The 22,182-nt window shown below is 46.7% G+C and overlaps 1 protein-coding gene and 1 pseudogene across 4 annotated transcripts in view; both read left to right on the forward strand.

The window, feature by feature from the left end:
- LOC148683642 (uncharacterized) overlaps window positions 1–20,922 on the forward strand; it is an 86,777-nt pseudogene extending 65,855 nt beyond the window's left edge.
- Window positions 1,235–22,182, forward strand: part of SH3GL3 (SH3 domain containing GRB2 like 3, endophilin A3) — a 55,567-nt gene continuing 34,619 nt past the window's right edge. Inside the window, exon 1 of one of the 4 annotated variants that reach the window (XM_088657144.1) lies at window positions 1,235–1,394. Coding sequence is in view for 1 of the 4 variants with exons in the window: in XM_035131290.3 (XP_034987181.2) it covers window positions 21,258–21,302 (45 nt within the window). In the remaining 3 variants the exon portion in view is untranslated. Of the gene's footprint in view, window positions 1,395–21,079; window positions 21,303–22,182 lie in introns of those variants that run through there. The other 3 variants (XM_088657146.1, XM_035131290.3, XM_088657145.1) reach the window with 3 other exon arrangements.

The following is a 22,182-nucleotide window of genomic DNA, read 5'->3' on the forward strand; positions in this document are numbered from 1 at the left end:
ATCTACAAACTACACTGCGGTGCAATAAAATTAAATAAAATACCTTTTCCACTCCACACACTTTTGCATCTGGTCCCTGGGACGTTGTTAAGAAAAGGACCTGAAGCTGACAGCAGAGAATGACAGCAGAGATGGAAAGGAGATGAAGTCCCGACCAGAGAAGAATGGCAGATCAAGTTGATGGATTATTACCGAAATGGCTAAAATGACCAGAAGAATCGGAAATCAGGAAGACCAAAATTTTTAATAAGGAATGGGGAAATTTTTTATAACCTATCTCAAAGACCATTGTAAACAGTTAAAATCATTAGTAGGACTGGAATATCACTTGTAGTTTAATGGTGAATTTGGGATTCAATGGATAGATAAAAGGTTTGGATTATTATAAAAGATGCAGGAGGAAATGGTTAACAGTAGGACCCACAAGGGGAAGAAGGGAAGCCCAAGAGCATCCTTGGAATCTTGCTTTTATGTTGTATGTTGGATATATGACTGTAACATTTCAATCTGAAAAACCAAAAAAATGGGGGGGGGGAGTCAATGACAGGAGAAAACCCTTATTGTCTAATGCCCTGCTTCTGGGCTACCTGTAAATTGTGTTTCTCTGAAAATAAGACACAGTCTTATATTTATTTTTCCTCAAAAAACCACATGGTGCCTTATTTTCAGGGGATGTCTTATTTTTAATAACGCGTCCAGCCTCGCCTCATCCTTGGCGGCCTCCAGAACTGCGCCTATCACTATGTCTTATTTTTGGGGTATGGCTTATATTCCGCAAATGCTTAGAAATCCTGCTACGGCTTATTTTATGGGTATGTCTTATTTTCGGAGAAACAGGGGTGTGTGGCTGGCCGTTTAGGGTACAGAACACTCGACTGAATAGGCCTCTGGCCTGACCCGGAAGGACAATTCTTGTGTTCTTATGATGAGCTGCCATGTCCCCAATGATGTGCAGATGCAATTATGCCTGTCTGTGAGATGAGCATGGAGAGATGCTCCCAAACCATTGACTTATATCCATGGCCCTGATCTGGCAGAGACCCTCTGCTGCAGCAACACCAGTGCAGTGTTAAACATTTGCTGTTAAATGTCTGTGGCATTGCCAGGTTAATTCCCCCGGGGAAGGGCTTAAGGATCAGGACTGGTTTGTCAGGGTTTGATTTATTCGCCCTCCTCCTCCTCCTCCCCTCTCAATGCGGGGCTCGATATCACAGGAATATGTGAAGTGTAAAGTGTTGTGGAACTGGCTAGTTTCACATGTCATCCCGATGCCGGCTGCCTCCGCGAGAGAGCTGATGCACTTTGACGCTCAGAGGCCCGGAGCAAACGCAAAGCCCAGGACTTCTGTGAGCATGTGAAGAGAGCGTGAAAGAGCTGCAGAAGCCAGCAAGCAGGTAAGGCATTCCCTGGCCGCCTTCCATTCCACTGTCACACCGAGTCTTCCTAATGCGGTGTTTTCACAACAGTGATAGGATCTGACTGCCACCTGCATGCCGTGTGATGTGTGTGTATCTGGCGGGGAAGCACATTTAGCATCTGCAAGACTGAACTGGTTATACACCTAGAATACCTTAAGTGAGTGTGCCTCTTTACTAGCTGTTAAAGGGGCTTAATCTGTGTGTCGTCTTACGTTAAATCAGAGTCCCAGGTTATGAATGGGTTCTTGTAGCCCTTCGATGCGGGGCTTCCTAGATCAGTTCTGGAACCTATTTTTTTTTAGTGCAATGACCTTGTCTTGGAGCACAGGGGCAGCGACATTGAAAAGTGCCCCTGAGCATGTTCAGAGTATATCTGAACATGCTTCTGCTATGTGTGAATTGCCCTGATTAGTGCCAATAAGAGACTAGCACTGGAGCAGCATGTTTGGATCATTGCTTGGTACAAATGCAAATAACTGTGGGCATTTATATTTCCCAACGGAGACTAACCAGTTTCTTTGCTCCAGAATGCTTTGGTACAACCAGAGATCTTTTGTCATTGTGATTTACAGCTGTGGAAGTCGAACGGAATCCATTCCGGAAGTCCTTTTGACTCCCAAAACGTTCAAAAACCAAAGCACAGCTTCTGATTGGCTGCAGGAAGCTTCCTGCAGCCAATCGGAAGCCACAGAAGCCCTGTCGGACATTCAGGGTTCCAAAGAACGTTCACAAACTGGAACACTCACTTCCGGTTTTGCAGAGTTCGGGAGCCAAAATGTCTGAGTACCAAGGCGTTCAGGACCCAAAGTACGACTGTATTCATTTAGCCTGCTCTTTGGGGTGGCAGGGGGGCGGGGAGGCTCTCAGAGAAGTGCACTACAGATGAACACAAACAAAGTCACTGCTCTAAGGTTGACCATTTAAAAACACACAACGTAAAAGAAACGTGGATTGAGAGGAAGGAGGAAATAAGCAAACTCGAGTTCTTAGTTACAAGATCTAATGACCAGTTGGGATGGAAACAGTTTAAGGGCAAGGAGGTACTAAAGTGCCAAGGGATTGGCCCTCCATCTATTGATGACAGTTGATGGTGGGAGGAGCTTGGAATCCCAGTTGGGCATCTGGTGTCCCTACATCCCTTCCCGTCATAATGGCTGCTGCCAGCTACATGCCGGGTTCGAAGTTCTGAATGCTACCTAGGTGCATACAATTAAATCAGGAAATTGTATTCTTTCAATATCCTTTTTGAGGTGAGACAACTAGAATAACGACTTAGAACAGAAACTCACCCACCCACCCCATGTGAGATAGGTAAAGGTAAAGGGACCCCTGACCATTAGGTCCAGTCGTGACTGACTCTGGGGTTGCGGCGCTCATCTTGCGTTATTGGCCGAGGGAGCCGGCATACCGCTTCCAGGTCATGTGGCCAGCATGACAAAGCCGCTTCTGGTGAACCAGAGCAGCACACGGAACTGCCGTTTACCTTCCCGCCGGAGCAGTACCTATTTATCTACTTGCACTTTGAGGTGCTTTCGAACCGCTAGGTTGGCAGGAGCTGGGACTAAGCAACGGGAGCTCACCCCGTCGCAGGGATTCGAATTGCCGACCTTCTGATCAGCAAGCCCTAGGCTCTGTGGTTTAACCCACAGCGCCATACCTGCCAAGTTCCTGCCAGAAAAATAAGGGATCGGCAGACCGGAAGTAGCGCTGCCGCCATTTTGGAACTGGGCGGAGCATGCTCAGAAGCGACTTTCGATGCTGCTCTGCCCAGTTCCAAAATGGCCACCGCACTGTAAGTCGCACTGCGGCTATTTTGGAACTGGGCAGAGCAGCATTGAAAGTCGCTTCTGAGCATGCTCCGCCCAGTTCCAAAATGGCCGCTGCACCAGAAATCGCTTCTGCACATGTCCAGAGACTCCAGACATGCGCAGAAGGAGCCTCCCAAAGCCGGTAAGTAAACTGGGGAAAAACAAAAAAAATCCGTTTTTCCAGCTGGGAACGGCTGGAAAAACGGGGGTTTCCCGGGGAATACGGGAGACTTGGCAGCTATGCACAGCGCCACCTGCATCGCACCCATGTGAGATAGTTGTAGGGGGGAAAAAGCTGTTTGGTTGGCTTCTTCGGCCGAAATTTCATTTCATGCTTGTCAGTGTGCCCCTTCTTCCTCCAAGGCTGCCAGGCATCACAACTCTTTATAGGCCCCATCTGCACTGCACATTTAAAGCAGTATCATACCACTTTAAACCGTCATGGGTTCCCCAACAGATCCTGGGAACAGGAGGCCTTATTCTTCTGCTGGGCTCTTGTACTTCAACATCTCAGATAAACATGAGAAATCCAAGGGCCTTTTCATGAGTACGGGAACCGTCTCCCTACTTCTGCAATGGATAACCACCGATGCTTCATACGTAGCCATTGATTTTCTATCCAGAGACACAACCGGAAACCGTACAAGGAGCATGAGTAGCAAAGCTTCTGATAACATGTCAGACTCTTCCCGCTGCCACACAAAGAGCCTCAGTCCAGCATACTGATCCAGGTACCAGAGAACCACCATAATTTGCAAAGTCAATCTATACTGTAAGAAGGAGCTGTATAGTTATGATAGCCACCACAGGGAACGAAACCGAGAATTTTAAGATGCAAGCAGAGGGCAGAGACTTTCCTCTGAAGTATGCCCAGCTAGAGGAAAGATATTGATTTTCACCACAGCCATCTCTCTTTCAAAAGTTATTTCATGTTTGAAAGAAATGCATGAGCTTAGGGGAGGGAGGGAGGGAAAGGGAGGGCATTGTATCTTATTTTATTTTATTTTATTGGACAGAGGACATAACTATTTTATGAACAAAGCCCCATTTGGTAAATCTTGTACGTTTGCAATCCCAGTTAATTGGCATGCATGGGCACAATCCGCCCTCAGAGTTTTTTCTCCCCAAGCTCTGCAGAATTAACAAGTAGCAACTAAGCAGGAAAGCTTCCAATCCTCTTGTTGTGCCCAATAAATAATTATTGTTTCGCGTGGACAGCTCTTTAAAATGTATTCATAAATTACGTTTCTCACTACAGGTGGACAAATCTGCCAGTTTAAGCTTCTCCCAATTTCTTACTTTTCAGTTCGGAAGTTCTCCATATTTCCACATCAGCGCACAGATTAATTTTTGTTAACATCCTCTTGAAAGTTCACCAGAATTTTAGTGCCAATTTCTCGTAAAATATATACGTCCATTTCAATTCTCTCAGTTTCTATTCCCCCCCCCCCAGTCACCAGTTTTTCATATTTCCATATTGGTTTGTGATTTATTTATATTTTATAGGTGAGAATTCATCAGCATTTTTAGTGAAAATCTCTTCCATATACACATTTCCATTAATATATGAGTCTTTGCAAACATCCTTGTGTGGTGTTTTCGCTATTTCCACAGCAATTTGTGGGCTTTTTTGGTTTTAAGTCCTCACAAATGTTCACCAGCATTGCAAATTTCTCCTTACATACATATGTTTGTATTTGGGATGGAATGATCTGCCAATTTTGGTTCTTTTAGTTTCTCTTTGGTTCTCCACATCCATATATATGCATCAATTTGCATATCTATCTATCTATCTATCTATTTATCTATCTATCATCTGTCTATCTCTCTCTCTCTCTCTCTCTCTCTATCTATCTATCTATCTATCTATCTATCATCCCCTTGAAAATTCACTAGCATTTTAGTTTGAATTTCTCCTCATAAACATGTTTGTATATACATCCAGGGACAAAAATGGTTGTGTGGTGTTCTGCCCCAAAGGCCCAAATAACCTTGGCTAACCAGGGCCGTCTTAAGTATATTTGGCGCCCTGGCGCCGTGGTGTGACTTATCCCTCCGGCGCCCCCGCCCCACCCCATCCCGTTTCCCAGCGCAGCGGGCGGCCGGAGCTGCATGCCGGGGGGCGCAGCTCCGCGGCAGACGGGCGGGCGCCCTGGCACCCTGCGCCACCCAGCCTGGCCATAGGGCCGGCCCTGTGGCTAACCTTGAGTAATCCTGACTGGATGGATCAGGGACCATTAGCTGCCCCACCTCAGGCAGCAAAATAACTTAGCTCTGTGAAGGGAACAAAGGTCTCCTAAGTGCTCTCTTTTTTAATAATAATAATAATAATAATAATAATAATAATAATAATTTTTATTCATTTAATAAAAAGACATAGAAAAAACAAACAAAACAAAAACAAAAACATCTTAATACATCATAACATACCCTTTACATCCATAGGTGACTTCCTCCGATCCCCTCCATCTGATTTCACTAATCTAATCTTCTTTAAACTATTACCTCATATCATAATTCCATAAAGCAACTTAAAATTTAACTTATATCCTAGATAAATTCCAAAAAGCCTATAGCTACTTCTATTGACATTCCTAAACGTTACTATATTTTTTCAGATACAATTTAATTTTTTCCCAATCTTTCTCCACCATCTCTTCTCCCTGATCACAGAGTCTCCCAGTCAGTTCGGCAAGTTCCATCATCTTCATTTGCCATTCACCTATTGTTGGTAACCCTTGAATCTTCCAGTTCTTAGCAAGTAGTAGCCTTGCAGACGTTGTGGCATACAGAAAGAATGTAATATCCTTTTGGGGGATTTCCTTCCCCACGATTCCCAGTAAAAAGGCTTCTGGTTTCTTAATAAAAGTGTCTTTCAACACTTTTTTCATCTCATTACAATTTTTCTCCCAGAAGTCTTTTACTTTGGAGCACGTCCACCACATATGGTAAAAGGTCCCTTCTTTTTCTTTACATTTCCAGCATTTATTATCAGATGTACGATTTATTTTTGCTAGCTTTACAGGTGTTAAATACCATCTGTACATCATTTTCACCATATTTTCCCCTCAAGGTTTAATTAATGATTTAATTATTAAAATTATTTAATTAAATATGATACAGTAAATTTAATTCTCTTTCCCCACAACCTCTCCCAATCTTCAAACATAATATTATGCCCATCTTTTGCCCAATCGATCATAACAGATTTAACTTGTTCATCCTTCGTATGGCACTCCAATAAATTGTACATCTTAGAAAGATTCTTACTTTTAGTGTCCAGCAATTCGATTTCCATGTGAGGGTGTGAGGGCGATCTGGCTGCAACATCGGTCACCCCATTGATCACCAGGGTTGATTCGGCTGATCTGCCTGGCTAGGCGGGTGTCCCCTTCCTCCTTCACTGCTCCACATGTGCATCCCTCCTGAAGCTGCATGCTTGGTGGAAGAGGATGACCATCCCAGATAGGAGTGTACCGTTCTTCAGTCAAGGGTATACGATAGCTGCGCCCCCCTGCTAGAACCTCCAAACAAGCTCGAGGTATCCTAAGTGCTCTTGGCACTCTGAACAAACCATAGTTCCCAGGATTCTTAGGGGGTAGCCATGTCTGTATGATCCTGCATTAAATATACAGTCCTACCCTGGAAGTCGGACAGCTTAGTCCTCAAACATTTTGGCTCCTGAACGCCACAAACCTGGAAGTGAGTGTTCTGGTTTGCGAACGTTCTTTGGAAGCCGAAGTCCGATGTGGCTTCCGCAGCTTCCAATTGGCTGCAGGAGCTTCCTGCAGCCAATCAGAAGCCACACTTTGGTTTCTGAATGTTTTGGAAGTCAAACAGACTCCCAGAACGGATTCCATTCAGCTTCTAAAGCACGACTATATTGTGCAAATGGGGTCAATATCTACTCCGAAATAAGTCCTGCTGAGGTCAATGGGTCTTGCTCTCAGGTATACTACATCTCTCTCATACCCCAGGCCACGCTAGTACATCCGTTCCATTCACTGTTGCCTCGTCTATGCCAAAATACAGGATTAGATATGCTGGGAGGTGGTAATAGATTCAGCGGCCAGAGGGAAGGAAAGCAAGCAGCCAGATAAACTTTGGGGCAAGATAATTAGCATTTTACATTTATACTTTCCAAGTGGAAATGACCGGAGAGCATCAGGTGCCTATTTGGAGCAGCAGAGACAGGCACAGCTTGAAGGCGAGAGGGTGAAATATGGTGGATTCTGGACAAAAAGGCAGAAATGTTTCAGTTGTCCACCATGATTAAAGAGGTCACTTGCTACGGGAAGGGGGAAGCTTACATTTCCTAGGCGTCATGAGCGGAACTTCCTTCCCCCTCCAGAAGTGCTTCAGAAGCCGGGGAGGTAGAGGAAATGCCTCACAGAGCATTGGAAGTAATCCACATTTGGGGGAATTACAATACAAATGAAATGTAAAATGGAAGCTTTGGGGTGTTTGGTTTAATAAGGCAGCTGCTACCCTGGCACAAGGTCTTTCCATCAAACTGGGAGACAGGGGTTATGCAGCCATCCTCAGGTTGGAGACAGGGCCAAACTTAATAGGAGAGCTGGCAGTGGCTTCTAAGAGGCATCACTGTCCGTGGTATTTTTATATAGTGGTTTTATGTTGCGAACCGCCCGGAGAACTACGGGTATATGACATTATACAATCGCCACCAGGAGTGGGGAACTTGTGGTGTTCCTGGCAATTGCTAAACTACAACTCCCATCGTCTCAAGCCATTGGCTGCACTGTCTTGGGCTGATGGAGTCCAGCAAATTCTGGAGTTCCACAGGTTCCCCACCCCTGGCATTTGCAATCCTTTCTGTTTTCCTGCTGCTATTTCCCTTTAGACATAATTTCGCAGGGGCCTGAATCCTTACAAAATCCCTGTAAAACGTGTTTGACCAGTCACCCAAGTGTGTGTGTGTGTGTGTGTGTGTGTGCATGCACCATGGGCAAGGATGGGGGAGAAAATCAGTTCTGTTCCCATTTGAAGGTGGATCAACCCAAATTGCACTTTCCAAAGCACGATGCAACCGAAACGGAGCCATCCTTCGAAATGTGCACTTCCGTGAATTTTGCGACGTGGTTCTCCAGCCATGTAATGTGTATTAAAAGGAGGAAGAAGATGACAGGCAGCACCACCACACCCCCTAGAATGGGTGTTAAGTAAGGAGACAGGCAGGTGGGGGCAGACAATGTTAGAGGCCCATTTGCCCTAGAGGACTAGCTTCCACCAGAGGGTATGATGCACAGGTCTTTCTCATCTTATTTTACCAAGGCATGTTTCAGTTTCTCTCATGGCACACTAGAGTACATCTGTCAGCTTTTGGGGAATTGGATCCCTCCCCCGGTGGCAGTAAGTAAGCAGATCAGACAAAAGGAGCATTCTCACCAGTTAGCTTCTTTAATAATCACAGCGAGAGGCAAAGGAATGCATATCTCTCTAGAAATGGCATTGCTCCCAGTTAAGGTTTACCCTCTCCGTCCCCATTAGTCACTCCTATGTCGGGTAATCTGAGCTTGTTGCCGCTGAGCTCTCTGGTCTATCACTCTCAAATCCCACATCGTTTTAGGCAAAGGGGGGGGGGTGTCAGGAATGCTGAATCTGCCAACTATCTCTCTCCTGGTGTTTCCTCTTCTAGCTGTTCCTCACCCAGTATTTCCCAGCTTTTCCCCTCTGGACGATGCCCCTCTGCAAACCACTGTTCTAAATCTATACTGTCCTCCTGTCCTTGGGAATGTTCAGGAGAAGGGGGGCACCATTCCTCCTCAGTCCAGCCCCTGACATCACCTATCACACAGATTAGGAACCACTGGTCTAGATCAAATGGCAGTGTGCACGCATGTATGTGATTCAGCCCTGCCTCGAGCACTGGCTGGAACCCACAAGTTCCTTGCAAGGCAGAAGAACCAAAGCAAAAGAAAACTCATCAGCCCTTGCAGAAGCAAAGCTGGAGATTCATTTAAAATGAGCAGAGCAAAATGGACCGAAATGGGTGGCGCAAAAGTTATCAATTGCACTCTTAACAATGTGCTGGGCATTAGCCTCCATTCATTTGACTGGCTGATCTTTTCTTCTTCTTTCTTTTTGCCACAAAGTTTCCCTGGAACTCAATGTATCGATTCTGGTCATGCTTCAGTAAATGTTCAACTTGACTTCAATGGATGAGTGAGTTTGCATTTCTGGCTGCTCAGTTTACTAGCAGGCAATGCCTTTAATCCCTACAGAGATGCTATTAGACATTGGTTGACCTGAAATTCACATGAGCTGGCTCAGATTCTAGCCCCGCTCTGCCCGACATGGGTTGCCTTCATTTATATTATGCTTTTTAAGTAGTGTCTTGAGTTCACGTAACTTGCACTCCAGAGCAAGTTGCTAAGTCAACTGATCCTTGGGGAATGGCAGGCAGCTTGGCAGGATAGCAAATTGTAAAGGAAGCATCATTAAAATAAATATTGATGGCTGCGGTCTCCCACCCTATTGACAGGAATTGGGTTTTTTAAATGTCTCCAAACACCCAATCTGAACTGCATTAAGAATCAATCCAATTTGCTGTTTAGCTGGATGAACAAATCTAACAATTTCAGCTCATCTCAGTTTCTCATTTTCCCGATTTTAGAATTCGGTTCTCCACAATTTTGCAGCAATCTGCAAATTGCCGTTACTCTATCTGCAATGCAAACTGAAGGAGATGCGTTGGAGGTGGAATAATCTTATTCTGGTTTTCTCCCCAACCTTGTCCATTGCAAAGTTACAGTGGACACATAAGCAGTTCCCAGATTTATGCATCAGATATCCAAGGCCCAATTACTGGGGAGTAAAGTTGGACATCTAGAAATGTTACAGCTCTAGGAGTGGCGTCAAATACCTAGACCTAACTGTGGTTCTTCAGTTCTGCTTACACCAAGAGAGATTGTTTATTTGTTTATTTATTTCTGGGATAGTTCAGTCAGTAGACCATGAGACTCTTAATATCAGGGTCCTGGGTTTGAGCCCCATGTTAGGCAAAGGATTCCTCCATTGCAGAAGGTTGGACTAAATGACTCTACAGTTCTATGATTTGATGATGATGATGATGATGATGATGATAATAATAATAATAATAATAATAATAATAAATTATTATTTATACCCTGCCCATCTGGCTGGGCTTCCCCTGCCACTCTGGGCGGCTTCCAACAAACATTAAAGGTAAAGGGGCCCCTGACCATCAGGTCCAGTCGTGTCCGACTCTGGGGTTGCGGCGCTCGTCTCGCTCTATAGGCCGAGGGAGCCAGCGTTTGTCCACAGACAGCTTCCGGGTCATGTGGCCAGCATGACAAAGCTGCTTCTGGCGAACCAGAGCAGCGCACGGAAACGCCGTTTACCTTCCCGCCGGAGCGGTCCCTATTTATCTACTTGCACTTTGATGTGCTTTCGAACTGCTAGGTGGGCAGGAGCTGGGACCGAACAATGGGAGCTCATTAAAATACATCAAATATCACAGATTAAAAACTTCCCTAAACAAGGCTGTCTTTAGGTATTTTCTAAATCTCAGGTAGTTGTTTATCTCTCTGACCACTGATGGGAGGGTATTCCACAGGGCGGGTGCCACTACCAAGAAGGCCCTCTGCTTGGTTCCCTGTAGCTTTGCTTCTCGCAGTGAGGGAACCGCCAGAAGGCCCTTGGCGCTGGACCTCAGTGTCCGGGCAGGACGATGGGGGTGGAGACGCTCCTTGATGAAGTGTCCTGGCCAAGTGGGGATTTAAATACAGGTCTCCCATGTCAACACTGGATGGAAAAGACTCCAGGCAGTCTCTGGGTGATAGGAAATTAATGAAGATGGTTCTATGATATGCAAGAATGCTGTTTTAGAGTTCAGAAAAATAACAATGGTAGGGCTCTGCCTCATTTTATTATTTGTTTTATTTCTTCGTTGAATTTATATACAGTGGTACCTCAGTTTACGAACTTAATCCGTTCCTGAGGTCCGTTCTTAAACCAAATCCGTTCTTAAGCCAAGGTGCGCTTTCCCTAATGATGCCTCCCGCTGCCAGTGCCCTTCCACCGTTCAGCTTCTGTTTATAGACCAAGGTAAAGTTCGCAAACCGGGACACTGCTTCCGGTTTTGCAGAGTTCGTAAACCAAATAGTTCGTAAACAGGACTCTTCGTAAACGGAGGTACCACTGTACCGCCCTATACCTGGAGGTCTCAGGATGGTTTACAGAAAAGATCACAATATATAAAATCAAAATAAAAACAATAACCCAATAACATCTCCCCCCCAAAAAAGAGACACGTTTTAAAAGGGTATAGGATGTCAACCAAAGGCCTGGTTAAAAAGGAACGTTTTTGCCTGATGCCTAAAGGTTTTGCCTGATGCCTAAAGGTTTTGCCTGATGCCTAAAGGTTTGCCTGATGCCTAAAGGTTCGCCCCTGGCAAACGTCCCTGGGGAGAGCATTCCACAGACGGGGAGCCACTACAGAGAAGGCTCGTTCTCATGTTGCCACCCTCCAAACTTCTTAAGAAGGCACATGAAGAAGGGCCTCAGAAGATGATTTCAGGGTCCAGGTAGGTTCATATGGGAAGAGGCGGTCCTTGAGGTATTGCAGTCCTGAGCCGTTTAAGGCTTTATAAGTCAAAACCAGTACTTTGAATTGGGCCCAGAAACTAATTGGTAGCCAGTGCAGTCGGACCATGATCGGTGTAATATGCTCAAACCGTCTTGCTCCGGTGAGCCACCTGGCCACTGAATTCTGCACTAGCTGAAGTTTCTGAACCGTCTTCAGAGGCAGCCTAATCTAACCTTGAAGTTACTGGAGCATAGACAACAGTAGTTAGGCTATCCCTGTCCAGATAGGGGCGTAACTGGGTCACCGGCCAAAGCTGATGGAAGGCACTCCGGGCCACCTTGCCATAGTGACCAGATTCCCCTGGCAATAGTACCCCTAAGCAAGGTCTCCTCAGTAGGCTTGGGTGGGGCTTGCTGCATGGAACAACCCATGCTAGAATGTCAAGTTTGGTACCCAGGTTTGGTACCCAACTGGAGTATTTGCCATCACACTATGTAACACCCGGCTTTGCCCCATTGACTCTCTCTCTCTCTCTCCCTCTCCCTCTCTCTGTGTGTGTGTGTGCGTGTGTGCGTGCGCGCTTTTAAGATCAGCATTCATCTTTAAGAGGCACTCGTCTTTCTACACAACTGACTGGTGTCTATGGAGTATTGCACTCAGCGATTAAATTGGATGGCACTGTCTCTCGGAGCCTACCCATCTTTAGCCAAAGGAAACAAACTTAAGAGCACAGAAGCGGGTTTTATTGTTTGCCATTGGAAAGGGCTGAGTGTCCTCCACCTGGCTGGTTCTTACAGCACTTCTAAAACAGCTCCTTTCGGTGCTAAGGCTCCCCCCTCCCCCCTCTGTGAAATCTGTCTAGCACAATAATCATAGGAGGTCACTGCCACCTGTGGCCCAGAGTCTGTATCACAGTCTGCTGCAAATATTCCCTACATGTAATCTATTGGGGGCACTCTGGGCTCTTGAGGGTGAGGAGGGAGAGAGTCGCTCCAGTTTGCATTTAAAGGTGAACCGACCAAATCTGCGCTTTCCACGACAATATGTGAATGGAAACCCAGACATCCTGCCCAGAAACCTGGAGAGTCGCTGCCAGTCTGTGTAGGCAGATCAAGGGTCTGACTCAGTATAAGGCTGCTGTATACTGGATCAGAACACCAGAACACCTAAGCCCATCAGAGCTGTAATCCAACAGCATCTGCAGGGCAGTAGATTGGCTACCACTGATTTACAATAGGGAGACAATTTCTTGGCCTAGCCTACCTCGCAGGGTTGTTGCTAGGACAACAGAGAGGTGGAGGAGGCGGAATAAGAGCACCATGTCCATCACCCTGAGGTCCTTGGAGGAAAGGTGAGAGATAAATGCAATAAATAAATATAAATAAGGCTGGAGGCAAAGGCAATGTTGCTTGGAACAATCCTGTTATTTGTGTGTGTGCTTGTTTCATTTCGTTTCATTTATGAATCACTACCAATGAAACATTAGGATGAAATGAACAATAAAAACATCAACATTTTTTTTTAAAAAAAATCACACACAAACACACACAATTCAAACCCAATTGCTTCCTAATCATTCATATTATACCATAATATCTTAGTCTAAGATTCTCTGTTCTTTTTATTTTATTTATTTTTCTCTATTCATTTTTTTGCTAGTGCAGCTTACCCCTTTTCTGGAAGCACTTTTAAAGCAGATTGACTTTTTTGCCCTTGTTTTCATCTAAGATTCAGTAAAAGTGAAATTCAATTGAGTTTGTTTGGATGCTTCCATATATTATGGGGGACCCCCCCCCCGACCCCCAGTATGCATCTCAATGTTCATTTTGTGGGTGAGATGGGTCCCCCCCAATAAATAACTAAATAAATAAGATTTGGCAAAGGAAGATTTTCGAAACCTGTTTTTGTGAACCTTTGTGAACCAGAGGTTTTGTGGACCATTTCCATATTTAACATCTGTGAGACATCACACTTTTCCTGTTGCCTCACCAACCGGCGGACCTAACATGTGATGATTCCCAGATGTACAAGCCAGGCAGTTACCAAAAGGCCTATTGAGTTTCACTGAAAGCAAAACAGCATCCAAGCCATGAAACAGTTGTTAACGCAAGTGACACGGGTATTCACTAGTGCTGGGAATGATGCACAAATATTTCTAAACTATGAGGTGGTGACGCGATCCAATTTATCTTTGGAAGCAAGAGGAGCTTTGCGTGGACGTGCGCCGGACTGAGATTGCAATTTAGCGTCCCAACCATTAAACAGTCTCTTCCCGCCTGCAGATAAGGAGCGCAAATCCAGGAAACAGAGGGAAATTATAAGAGGAAGAACTGTGAGGGGAAGAGAGGCTTTGTGCCTCTCATCAGGCAATGGCTTGTTTCCACCTGCTTGCCCCATCTCCTAGCCCTAGAAGCCTCTTCTAGACCATGGGTAGGCAAACTAAGGCCCGGGGACTGGATCCGACCCAATCACCTTCTAAATCCAGTCCGCGGACAGTCCAGGAATCAGCGTGTTTTTACATGAGTAGAATGTGTGCTTTTATTTAAAATGCATCTCTGGTTTATTTGTGGGGCATAGGAATTCGTTCATTATTATTTTTTCAAAATATAGTCCAGCCCCCCACAGCCCCCTGCTGAAAAAGTTTGCTGACCCCTGTTCTAGGCCATTTAAGAAGTGCCCTGGTGGGGCCTTCCTAGGACCTCAGCCACCTGCGGGTGGGTAGCCCTTTCAGTTTCCCACAATGGCCCCCACAGAGTCTTGCTCCAAAGGATTGTGGGAAATAAAAATGGAAGAGGGCAAAATAGAAACCGACGGAGCCCAACTGAGGTTAGCATGCCGAGGGCCTTCTCAAAGATAGAACCTATCTTGGCATGCAGTTGCCTTTGGGAAAAAAAAGAAGAAAGGTAGGATTCCCTCTGGACTCCAGCGCTGGATTTAGGGCAGTGGATTTAGGGCACAGGTAGCAAAGGCCTTTGACTGTGTCGACCACAGCAAACTTTGGCAAGTTCTTAAAGAAATGGGAGTGCCTGATCACCTCATCTGTCTCCTGAGAAATCTCTATGTGGGACAAGAAGCTACAGTTAGAACTGGATATGGAACAACTGATTGGTTCAAAATTGGGAAAGGAGTACGACAAGGTTGTATATTGTCTCCCTGCTTATTTAACTTATATGCAGAATTCATCATGCGAAAGGCTGGACTAGATGAATCCCAAGCCGGAATTAAGATTGCCGGAAGAAATATCAACAACCTCAGATATGCAGATGACACAACCTTGATGGCAGAAAGCGAGGAGGAATTAAAGAACCTTTTAATGAGGGTGAAAGAGGAGAGCGCAAAATATGGTCTGAAGCTCAACATCAAAAAAAACCAAGATCATGGCCACTGGTCCCATCACCTCCTGGCAAATAGAAGGGGAAGAAATGGAGGCAGTGAGAGATTTTACTTTCTTGGGCTCCTTGATCACTGCAGATGGTGACAGCAGTCACGAAATTAAAAGACGCCTGCTTCTTGGGAGAAAAGCAATGACAAACCTAGACAGCATCTTAAAAAGCAGAGACATCACCTTGCCGACAAAGGTCCGTATAGTTAAAGCTATGGTTTTCCCAGTAGTGATGTATGGAAGTGAGAGCTGGACCATAAAGAAGGCTGATCGCCGAAGAATTGATGCTTTTGAATTATGGTGCTGGAGGAGACTCTTGAGAGTTCCGTGGACTGCAAGAAGATCAAACCTATCCATTCTGAAGGAAATCAGCCCTGAGTGCTCACTGGAAGGACAGATCGTGAAGCTGAGGCTCCAATACTTTGGCCACCTCATGAGAAGAGAAGAATCCTTGGAAAAGACCCTGATGTTGGGAAAGATTGAGGGCACTAGGAGAAGGGGACGACAGAGGACAAGATGGTTGGACAGTGTTCTCGAAGCTACGAACATGAGTTTGACCAAACTGCGGGAGGCAGTGCAAGACAGGAGTGCCTGGCATGCTATGGTCCATGGGGTCACGAAGAGTCGGACACGACTAAACGACTAAACAACAACAAGCCCAAGGTGAAGTGAGGAACTGTCCGTACTTAGCAAGGGGGGCAGCAGAAGGGTTTGTACTGCTGCCCGGTGGCTGCTGTGTGTCTGGGGTTGGGATTATGGGCAGCAGGGGAGCTTTAGGGTGGCACAGCGGTTGCTGGGTGTTTGGGCGCTGTAGGGGGTGGAGCCACTTCCTTTCCCTGCTATCGGTGGCTGCCCTAAAAACAATTCTGATTTATCCCAAAAAGCTCAACAAGTTTGGTCCCTGTACAGGACACTGAGCCGAGGGGGCACCAAATTTTGGATGCAGGACACCATATTATTATTATTATTATTATTATTATTATTATTATTATTACTAATTTATTTATACCCCAACTCATCTGGCTGGGTTTCCCCAGCCACTCTGGGTGGCTCCTAACAGAATATTAAAAACACGATAAAACATCAAACATTAAAAACTTCCTGTCAGAGGATGTTGTTGCGACTACTCTAGAGTAACGACGCTCCACATTCTTGTCTTTAGACAGTTTTATTTAGTGCAGTCTATTTACAGTGGAACTGGTGTGTAGAACATGTCTGCTTAGTCTGATGCAGAATCCGGCAATGGACCGCCCCTCGACTTCTTCCAGCATAAGAGTCTCGGGACAGCAAACCTCCTTCCCCTCCTTCTCCTGCGTAATTCTGGAACCGGGGGAAAAAAGGGTCTACGCTCCATGTTTTCCTTCTCCCCCCTTTCACCCCCTCTCTTCCTCCCTCACGAGTAGCAGGGGCTCTTCTGTGTTGCCAGAGCCCTGCATCCCTCTTCCTCCTTCCTCACTGGACTCCTCCCCGTCCCGCTGGCATTGCTGCTATTGGAGGAGCTGCTCTTGATGATGGGAGGAGGATCCCTGTATTCTCTTCCCCTTACACTTCCCTAAACAGGGCTGCCTTCAGATGTCTTCTAAAAGTCAGGTAGTTGTTTATTTCCTTGACATCTGATAGGAGGGTGTTCCACAGGGTGGGCGCCACCACCGAGAAGGCCCTCTACCTAGTTCCCTGTAACCTCACTTTTCACTGGGAGGGAACCGCCAGAAGGCCCTCGGAGATGGACCTCAGTGTCGAGTCTAAACGCTGGGGTTGGAGACGCTCCTTCAGGTATACTGAAGATTGCCAAAGTCCTGCTAGACTTTGTCTGTTGTCAGCAAGTAAAACCTTTCTGGTCAGCATTCCTAGGAACACAGGAAACTGCCTTATTCTGGTCCCCACCCCCTCGCTCAGTACCAGCTACAGTGGCGGGCACTGCTGCTTGCACTTCTTGCTCTCTTGGTCTTCTGCAAGGTTGGGGAATCTCAGGCACAAATGTGTCGCACCTCAATCATCTTTATCTGGCCCTCAGAACTCTCTCTAGGCCACACCCCCTTTTCCCAGGCTACATGCTTCACTGACACCCTGAGTGTTTTTGCCTGGCTGAAATGTGTCCTTGACATCAGGCCTCTTCTTTCTCTGGAATGAGGACAGGGAGGGCAATGGGAATCTGTCTAAAGCTAAAATTTCCATTTGACAACTTTACCCTATTTTGCTTCTAGCCGCCACTGGCCTCTGGCAGGTTGGGCAGAAGGGAGTTATGTGCCTCAGGTTGTAAAAACAGTGTTCCTCAAACTTGGGTCTCCTGTTGGTTTTGGACTACAACTCCCATCATCAATGGTCAGGGATGATGGGGATAGTAGTCCAAAAACAACTGGAGACCCAAGTTTGGGAAACACTGCTGTAAAATGTTCCCCAGCCTTGGACTTCAGGATGAAATGCAACAGGGTTGCTTTTTGCATGCTTGGAGAATAAGCTGTCCTTACAGATTGACTCCCACACACCACCCAACGGTGCTTTTTGATGCTAAGGCTTTATCTGAACAGTTTCTATTGGGTTGTTGTGTAATACTGATTCCTAGCCACCTCGTGTATGTCAAGAGGCTGGCTGTACTTTTGAAAAGAAAAGAAATCTACACACCAAGAGGGAAATAAGTGAAGGCTTCTGCGCCATAAGAAGCATGACCCTTACTAAGCAGTAAGCTCCACTGTGCAATGGGATTACTCCTGGGAAACATGTGTAACATTGCAGCTTTAATGTTCCTGGAGGAGAGGGAATTTTGACAGGGGCAGCTTGTTCTGCAGGGGAAAATAAAAGTTGCACCTGCTAAAGTTCCCCCCACCCAGCTCTTAAAAGGTACATGAAATCTGTTACACATTGTTCCCTTGCTAAAATCTGCTGGGAAAATAAAGGAAGAGGGCGCAAAATAATGGAGCGCTGTAATGGCTACAAACCAAAGCTGCTCCAGGGACTCTCGGGGCTTCTCAGAAGCTCCTCAGAGACTCTGCAGGGAGCTGAAGGGATGTGGGTGGGTGGAACTCCTGCTTTGCATGCAGCAGGACCCCAGTTCAATCTCTGGCATCTTCAGGTTGAGCTGGGAAACATCCCTGTCTGAAACCCTGGAGAGATGTTCCTAGTCAGTACATGCAAACAATACCAATACCCCACAATCACTTGCCTTTGTGAAGGGTCTCCTAACAACTCCCAGCACCCATAACAAACTACAGTTCCCAGGATTTGCAAGGCTGGGGGAAGCGTTGACTGTTTAAAGTGGTATGATAGTGCTTTAAATGGATAGTGCAGATGTTGCCTGGCTGTGCCTCCACTAGAGCTCCATAGGAAGGATAGCTCAGGCGGTAGAGCATGAGACTTTTAATCTCAGGGTTGTGGGTTCGAGCCCCACAGTGGGCGAAGGATTCCTGCATTGCAGGGGGTGAGACTAGATGACACTCGTAGTCCCTTCCAACTCTGCAAGTCTGTGATTCTGCGATATGTGAGGGTTCCTGGGTAAACATCTAATGCTTCAGGTTTTCAGGGGTGGTTTATTATTATTATTATTTATTGGATGTACTAGTCACGAGGTTTTCAAAAGCTGAACAAACAGAGGAGGTGCAAAGGTTCTCATGGCTTGGGCAGATGAGTTGCTGTGCAAAGTGTTCCCTGAAGGTAGAGAGTGGTTTGGGTGTGTGCTGCAACAAATCAGAGGGGCAATATTTGAGCTACTCAGCAGATTTGCAAGCTTTACAGTTCAGTCACTAGATGGAGCCAGAGCGCCACTGTCCTCACTTATCAAAACAGTTCGACATTTGCAGCCTTGCTGATTACTGGCCAGCTATACAGCATGGCCTGTTGTTTTTGTCCATGGAGTTCTCTTGGCAGGGATACTGGAGTGTCTTGCCGGTTCCCTGATGTTGGGAAAGATTGAGGGCACAAGGAGAAGGGGACGACAGAGGACGAGATGGTCTTTGTGACCTCATCCTGACAAGACAGAAGTACTGTTTTTGGGGGACAGGGGGCGGGTGGGTGGGTGGGACTCCCTCGTCCTGAATGGGATAACTGTGCCCTTGAAGGACCAGGTGCGTAGCCTGGGAGTCATTTTGGACTCACAGCTGTCCATGGAGGCACAGGTTAATTCTGTGTCCAGGGCGGCTGTCTACCAGCTCCATCTGGTACGCAGGCTGAGACCCTACCTGCCCGCAGACTGTCTCACCAGAGTGGTGCATGCTCTAGTTATCTCCCGCTTGGACTACTGCAATGCGCTCTACGTGGGGCTACCTTTGAAGGTGACCCGGAAACTGCAATTAATCCAGAATGCGGCAGCTAGACTGGTGACTGGGAGCGGCCGCCAAGAGACCTACATTGGCTCCCAGTACGTATCCGAGCACAATTGAAAGTGTTGGTGCTTACCTTTAAAGCCCTAAACGACCTCGGTCCTATATACCTGAAGGAGCATCTCTACCCCCATTGTTCTACCCAGACACTGAGATGCAGCGCCGAGGGCCTTCTGGCGGTTCCCTCATTGCAAGAAGCAAAGCTACAGGGAACCAGGCAGAGGGCCTTCTCGGTAGTGGCGCCGCCCTGTGGAATGCCCTCCCATCGGAGGTCAAGGAGACAAACAACTACCTGACATTTAGGAAACACCTAAAGGCAGCCCTGTTTAGGGAAGTTTTTAATCTGTGATATTTTAATGTATTTTGGTATTTGTTGGAAGCAGCCCAGAGTGGCGGGGGAAACCCAGCCAGATGGGCGGGGTATAAATAATAAAAATAATAAATAATAATAATAGGTTGGGAAAGATTGAGGGCAGTAGGAGAAGGGGACGACAGAGGACAAGATGGTTGGACAGTGTTCTCGAAGCTACGAACATGAGTTTGACCAAACTGCGGGAGGCAGTGCAAGACAGGAGTGCCTGGCGTGCTATGGTCCATGGGGTCACGAAGAGTCGGACACGACTAAACGACTAAACAACAACAACAACAATAATAGGTTTGATCTTGCAGTCCATGGGACTCTCAAGAGTCTCCTCCAGCACCATATGCCAACACTATACAGTATGTCAGACATTATATAATTTCTTACATACAGTATCATAATTGATTTTCGTTGCTTCTCATTTTGTTCCTATTTGTTGTTGCTCATGGCTTTTCCTGTGTCATAGTCTCTTAATATTGCTGTGTGCTTTTTAAAAAATACATAAATGAGCTTCTTTAGACAATGAATTAGAACGGTGAGATAGAAATCGATTAGCAAAACTACCGGTAAGTAAGCGAAGTGAGTAACTGCATGGAACCACCCACGACCGCTCAGGCAGAAGGTCACATGTGGTCTTTGCAGGATAAAGGCCACAGTTAAGCGGGTGCAGGAGCCCAGTTCTTGCGCCGCCCCGAAAACGCGATAAACGGCGGCTGAGAAACCCGTGCACCGCCCTAGTGCGGTCTCCAAACAGGCAGAAGCAGCTGCTGGGAACACGAGCCAGCAAACCCGAGCTTGCTGTTGCGTTACGCGTGTAACAGACCTGAGCTTACTTTGCAGTTACTTTCAAATACGACTTTTTAGAAATAAAAATAAAAATCCAGCTGTCTCCTTGACCTCGAATAGCCTTCTTTCTTAAGCCCCTAGAAAGCATCGGGATGCCACCTCCGCCGCCCGAGCAGCAAAGGCGCCCTCCGCCTCGCCTTCCTCTTGCGCACCCGCGTCTCTCGCTTCCGACGTGGCGCCACCCGCTCGCGCAGCTCCATCTCCCTCGCCGTCTCTAAGCGATAACGGAGCGTAGGCGTCCCCGCCAAGTTCTCTCTTTTTTTGCTTAGGTTCCAGCGAACCGACCAATAGCCGGGCGAGCTGCCTTCCGTCTCATTTGCATAGTCGTCGCCGCTAGCCAATGGGCGGGCGGGCGTGGAGCATGTTTGGAATGCTCTGGTCCTCCCCTGCGCGCTCTCCCGGGTGGCGACGGAGCGGGCAGCTGCCTTGGCAGAGCAGCCCGAGAAAGCTGTTGCCAGCTGCTCGGCCAGGGCATCGGCCCTGGAAACGCCTCTGCTTTCCCTTGGCTGGAGAGTCGTCCGCCGGCGTGCAGCTCTTGTTGCGCCCGGAGCGGAGGGATCATGTCGGTGGCGGGCCTGAAGAAGCAGTTCCACAAAGCCAGCCAGGTAAGAGAAGCTTTAGGCGCTGAGGAAGATGGTTTGTTTTGTAGGAACCTTGCAACCCTCCATGCCAAGCTCGGAGGAATTGCATAGCACTTTTTATCACCTGCTCTTTTATGTCGAGTCTTATCTATAGCTCCGTATTGCCTACACTGACTGGCAGCAGCCAATCCGACCTAGAGATGCTGGCAGTGGTTGAACCCGGGACCTTTGATATGCAGAGTAGATGCTCTGCGTTTCCCCAGTGAATTGCTCCACCTGAGGATCTCGGGGAATGTGCTGCCCGTTGGATTTTCCTATCAGGTTTTCCTGGGTGCATTAGACTTGGGCTCTTTTCCTGGGCCATTTCGCACATTATGTGGAAGAGAATTTGTGTTTGCTCAGAAAAGAGTTGTGGCCAGTCACTGGTCCCCAATGGACCCCTGTAGCCAGATGCGTATTTTGCAAGTGCTATGCTTGTGATGTTTGTACTGTACATATTTAGGGAACACATCATTGTATGCACACAGAGAGAGAATGTGGGGAGAGGTGAAGGAAGGAAGTCCAGATATGACTTTGGGCAATCCTTTTCCTGCTCCTTTGTTATATCCAGTTTACCTCTTGGGTAACCCCTCTCAGGGAATTCAACTTTCCCCCTCCTCTGGAGGTGATCATGCTTACTCTGGTTTAAGATCTGTTATTGTATGATGAAACTCGCTCTGGAGTAAGCAACCTATATCTGTTTAATTCTTCCCTTCCGAGCCAACTTAGCATCTTCCATGCCATAATAGCAATGGTGGGGTGGTTATTATTTCTGATTCTGTATTTCCAGGCCTCACTTGCTCTTGTGCTAAGTGCTGTATTTGTATGCAATTAAGCCCATGTTTCTGTGTTGTCCACCCCTCGC

Source organism: Zootoca vivipara, chromosome 13 (genome assembly GCF_965207765.1).
Source record: "Zootoca vivipara chromosome 13, rZooViv2.hap1.1, whole genome shotgun sequence".
NCBI lineage: Eukaryota > Metazoa > Chordata > Lepidosauria > Squamata > Lacertidae > Zootoca > Zootoca vivipara.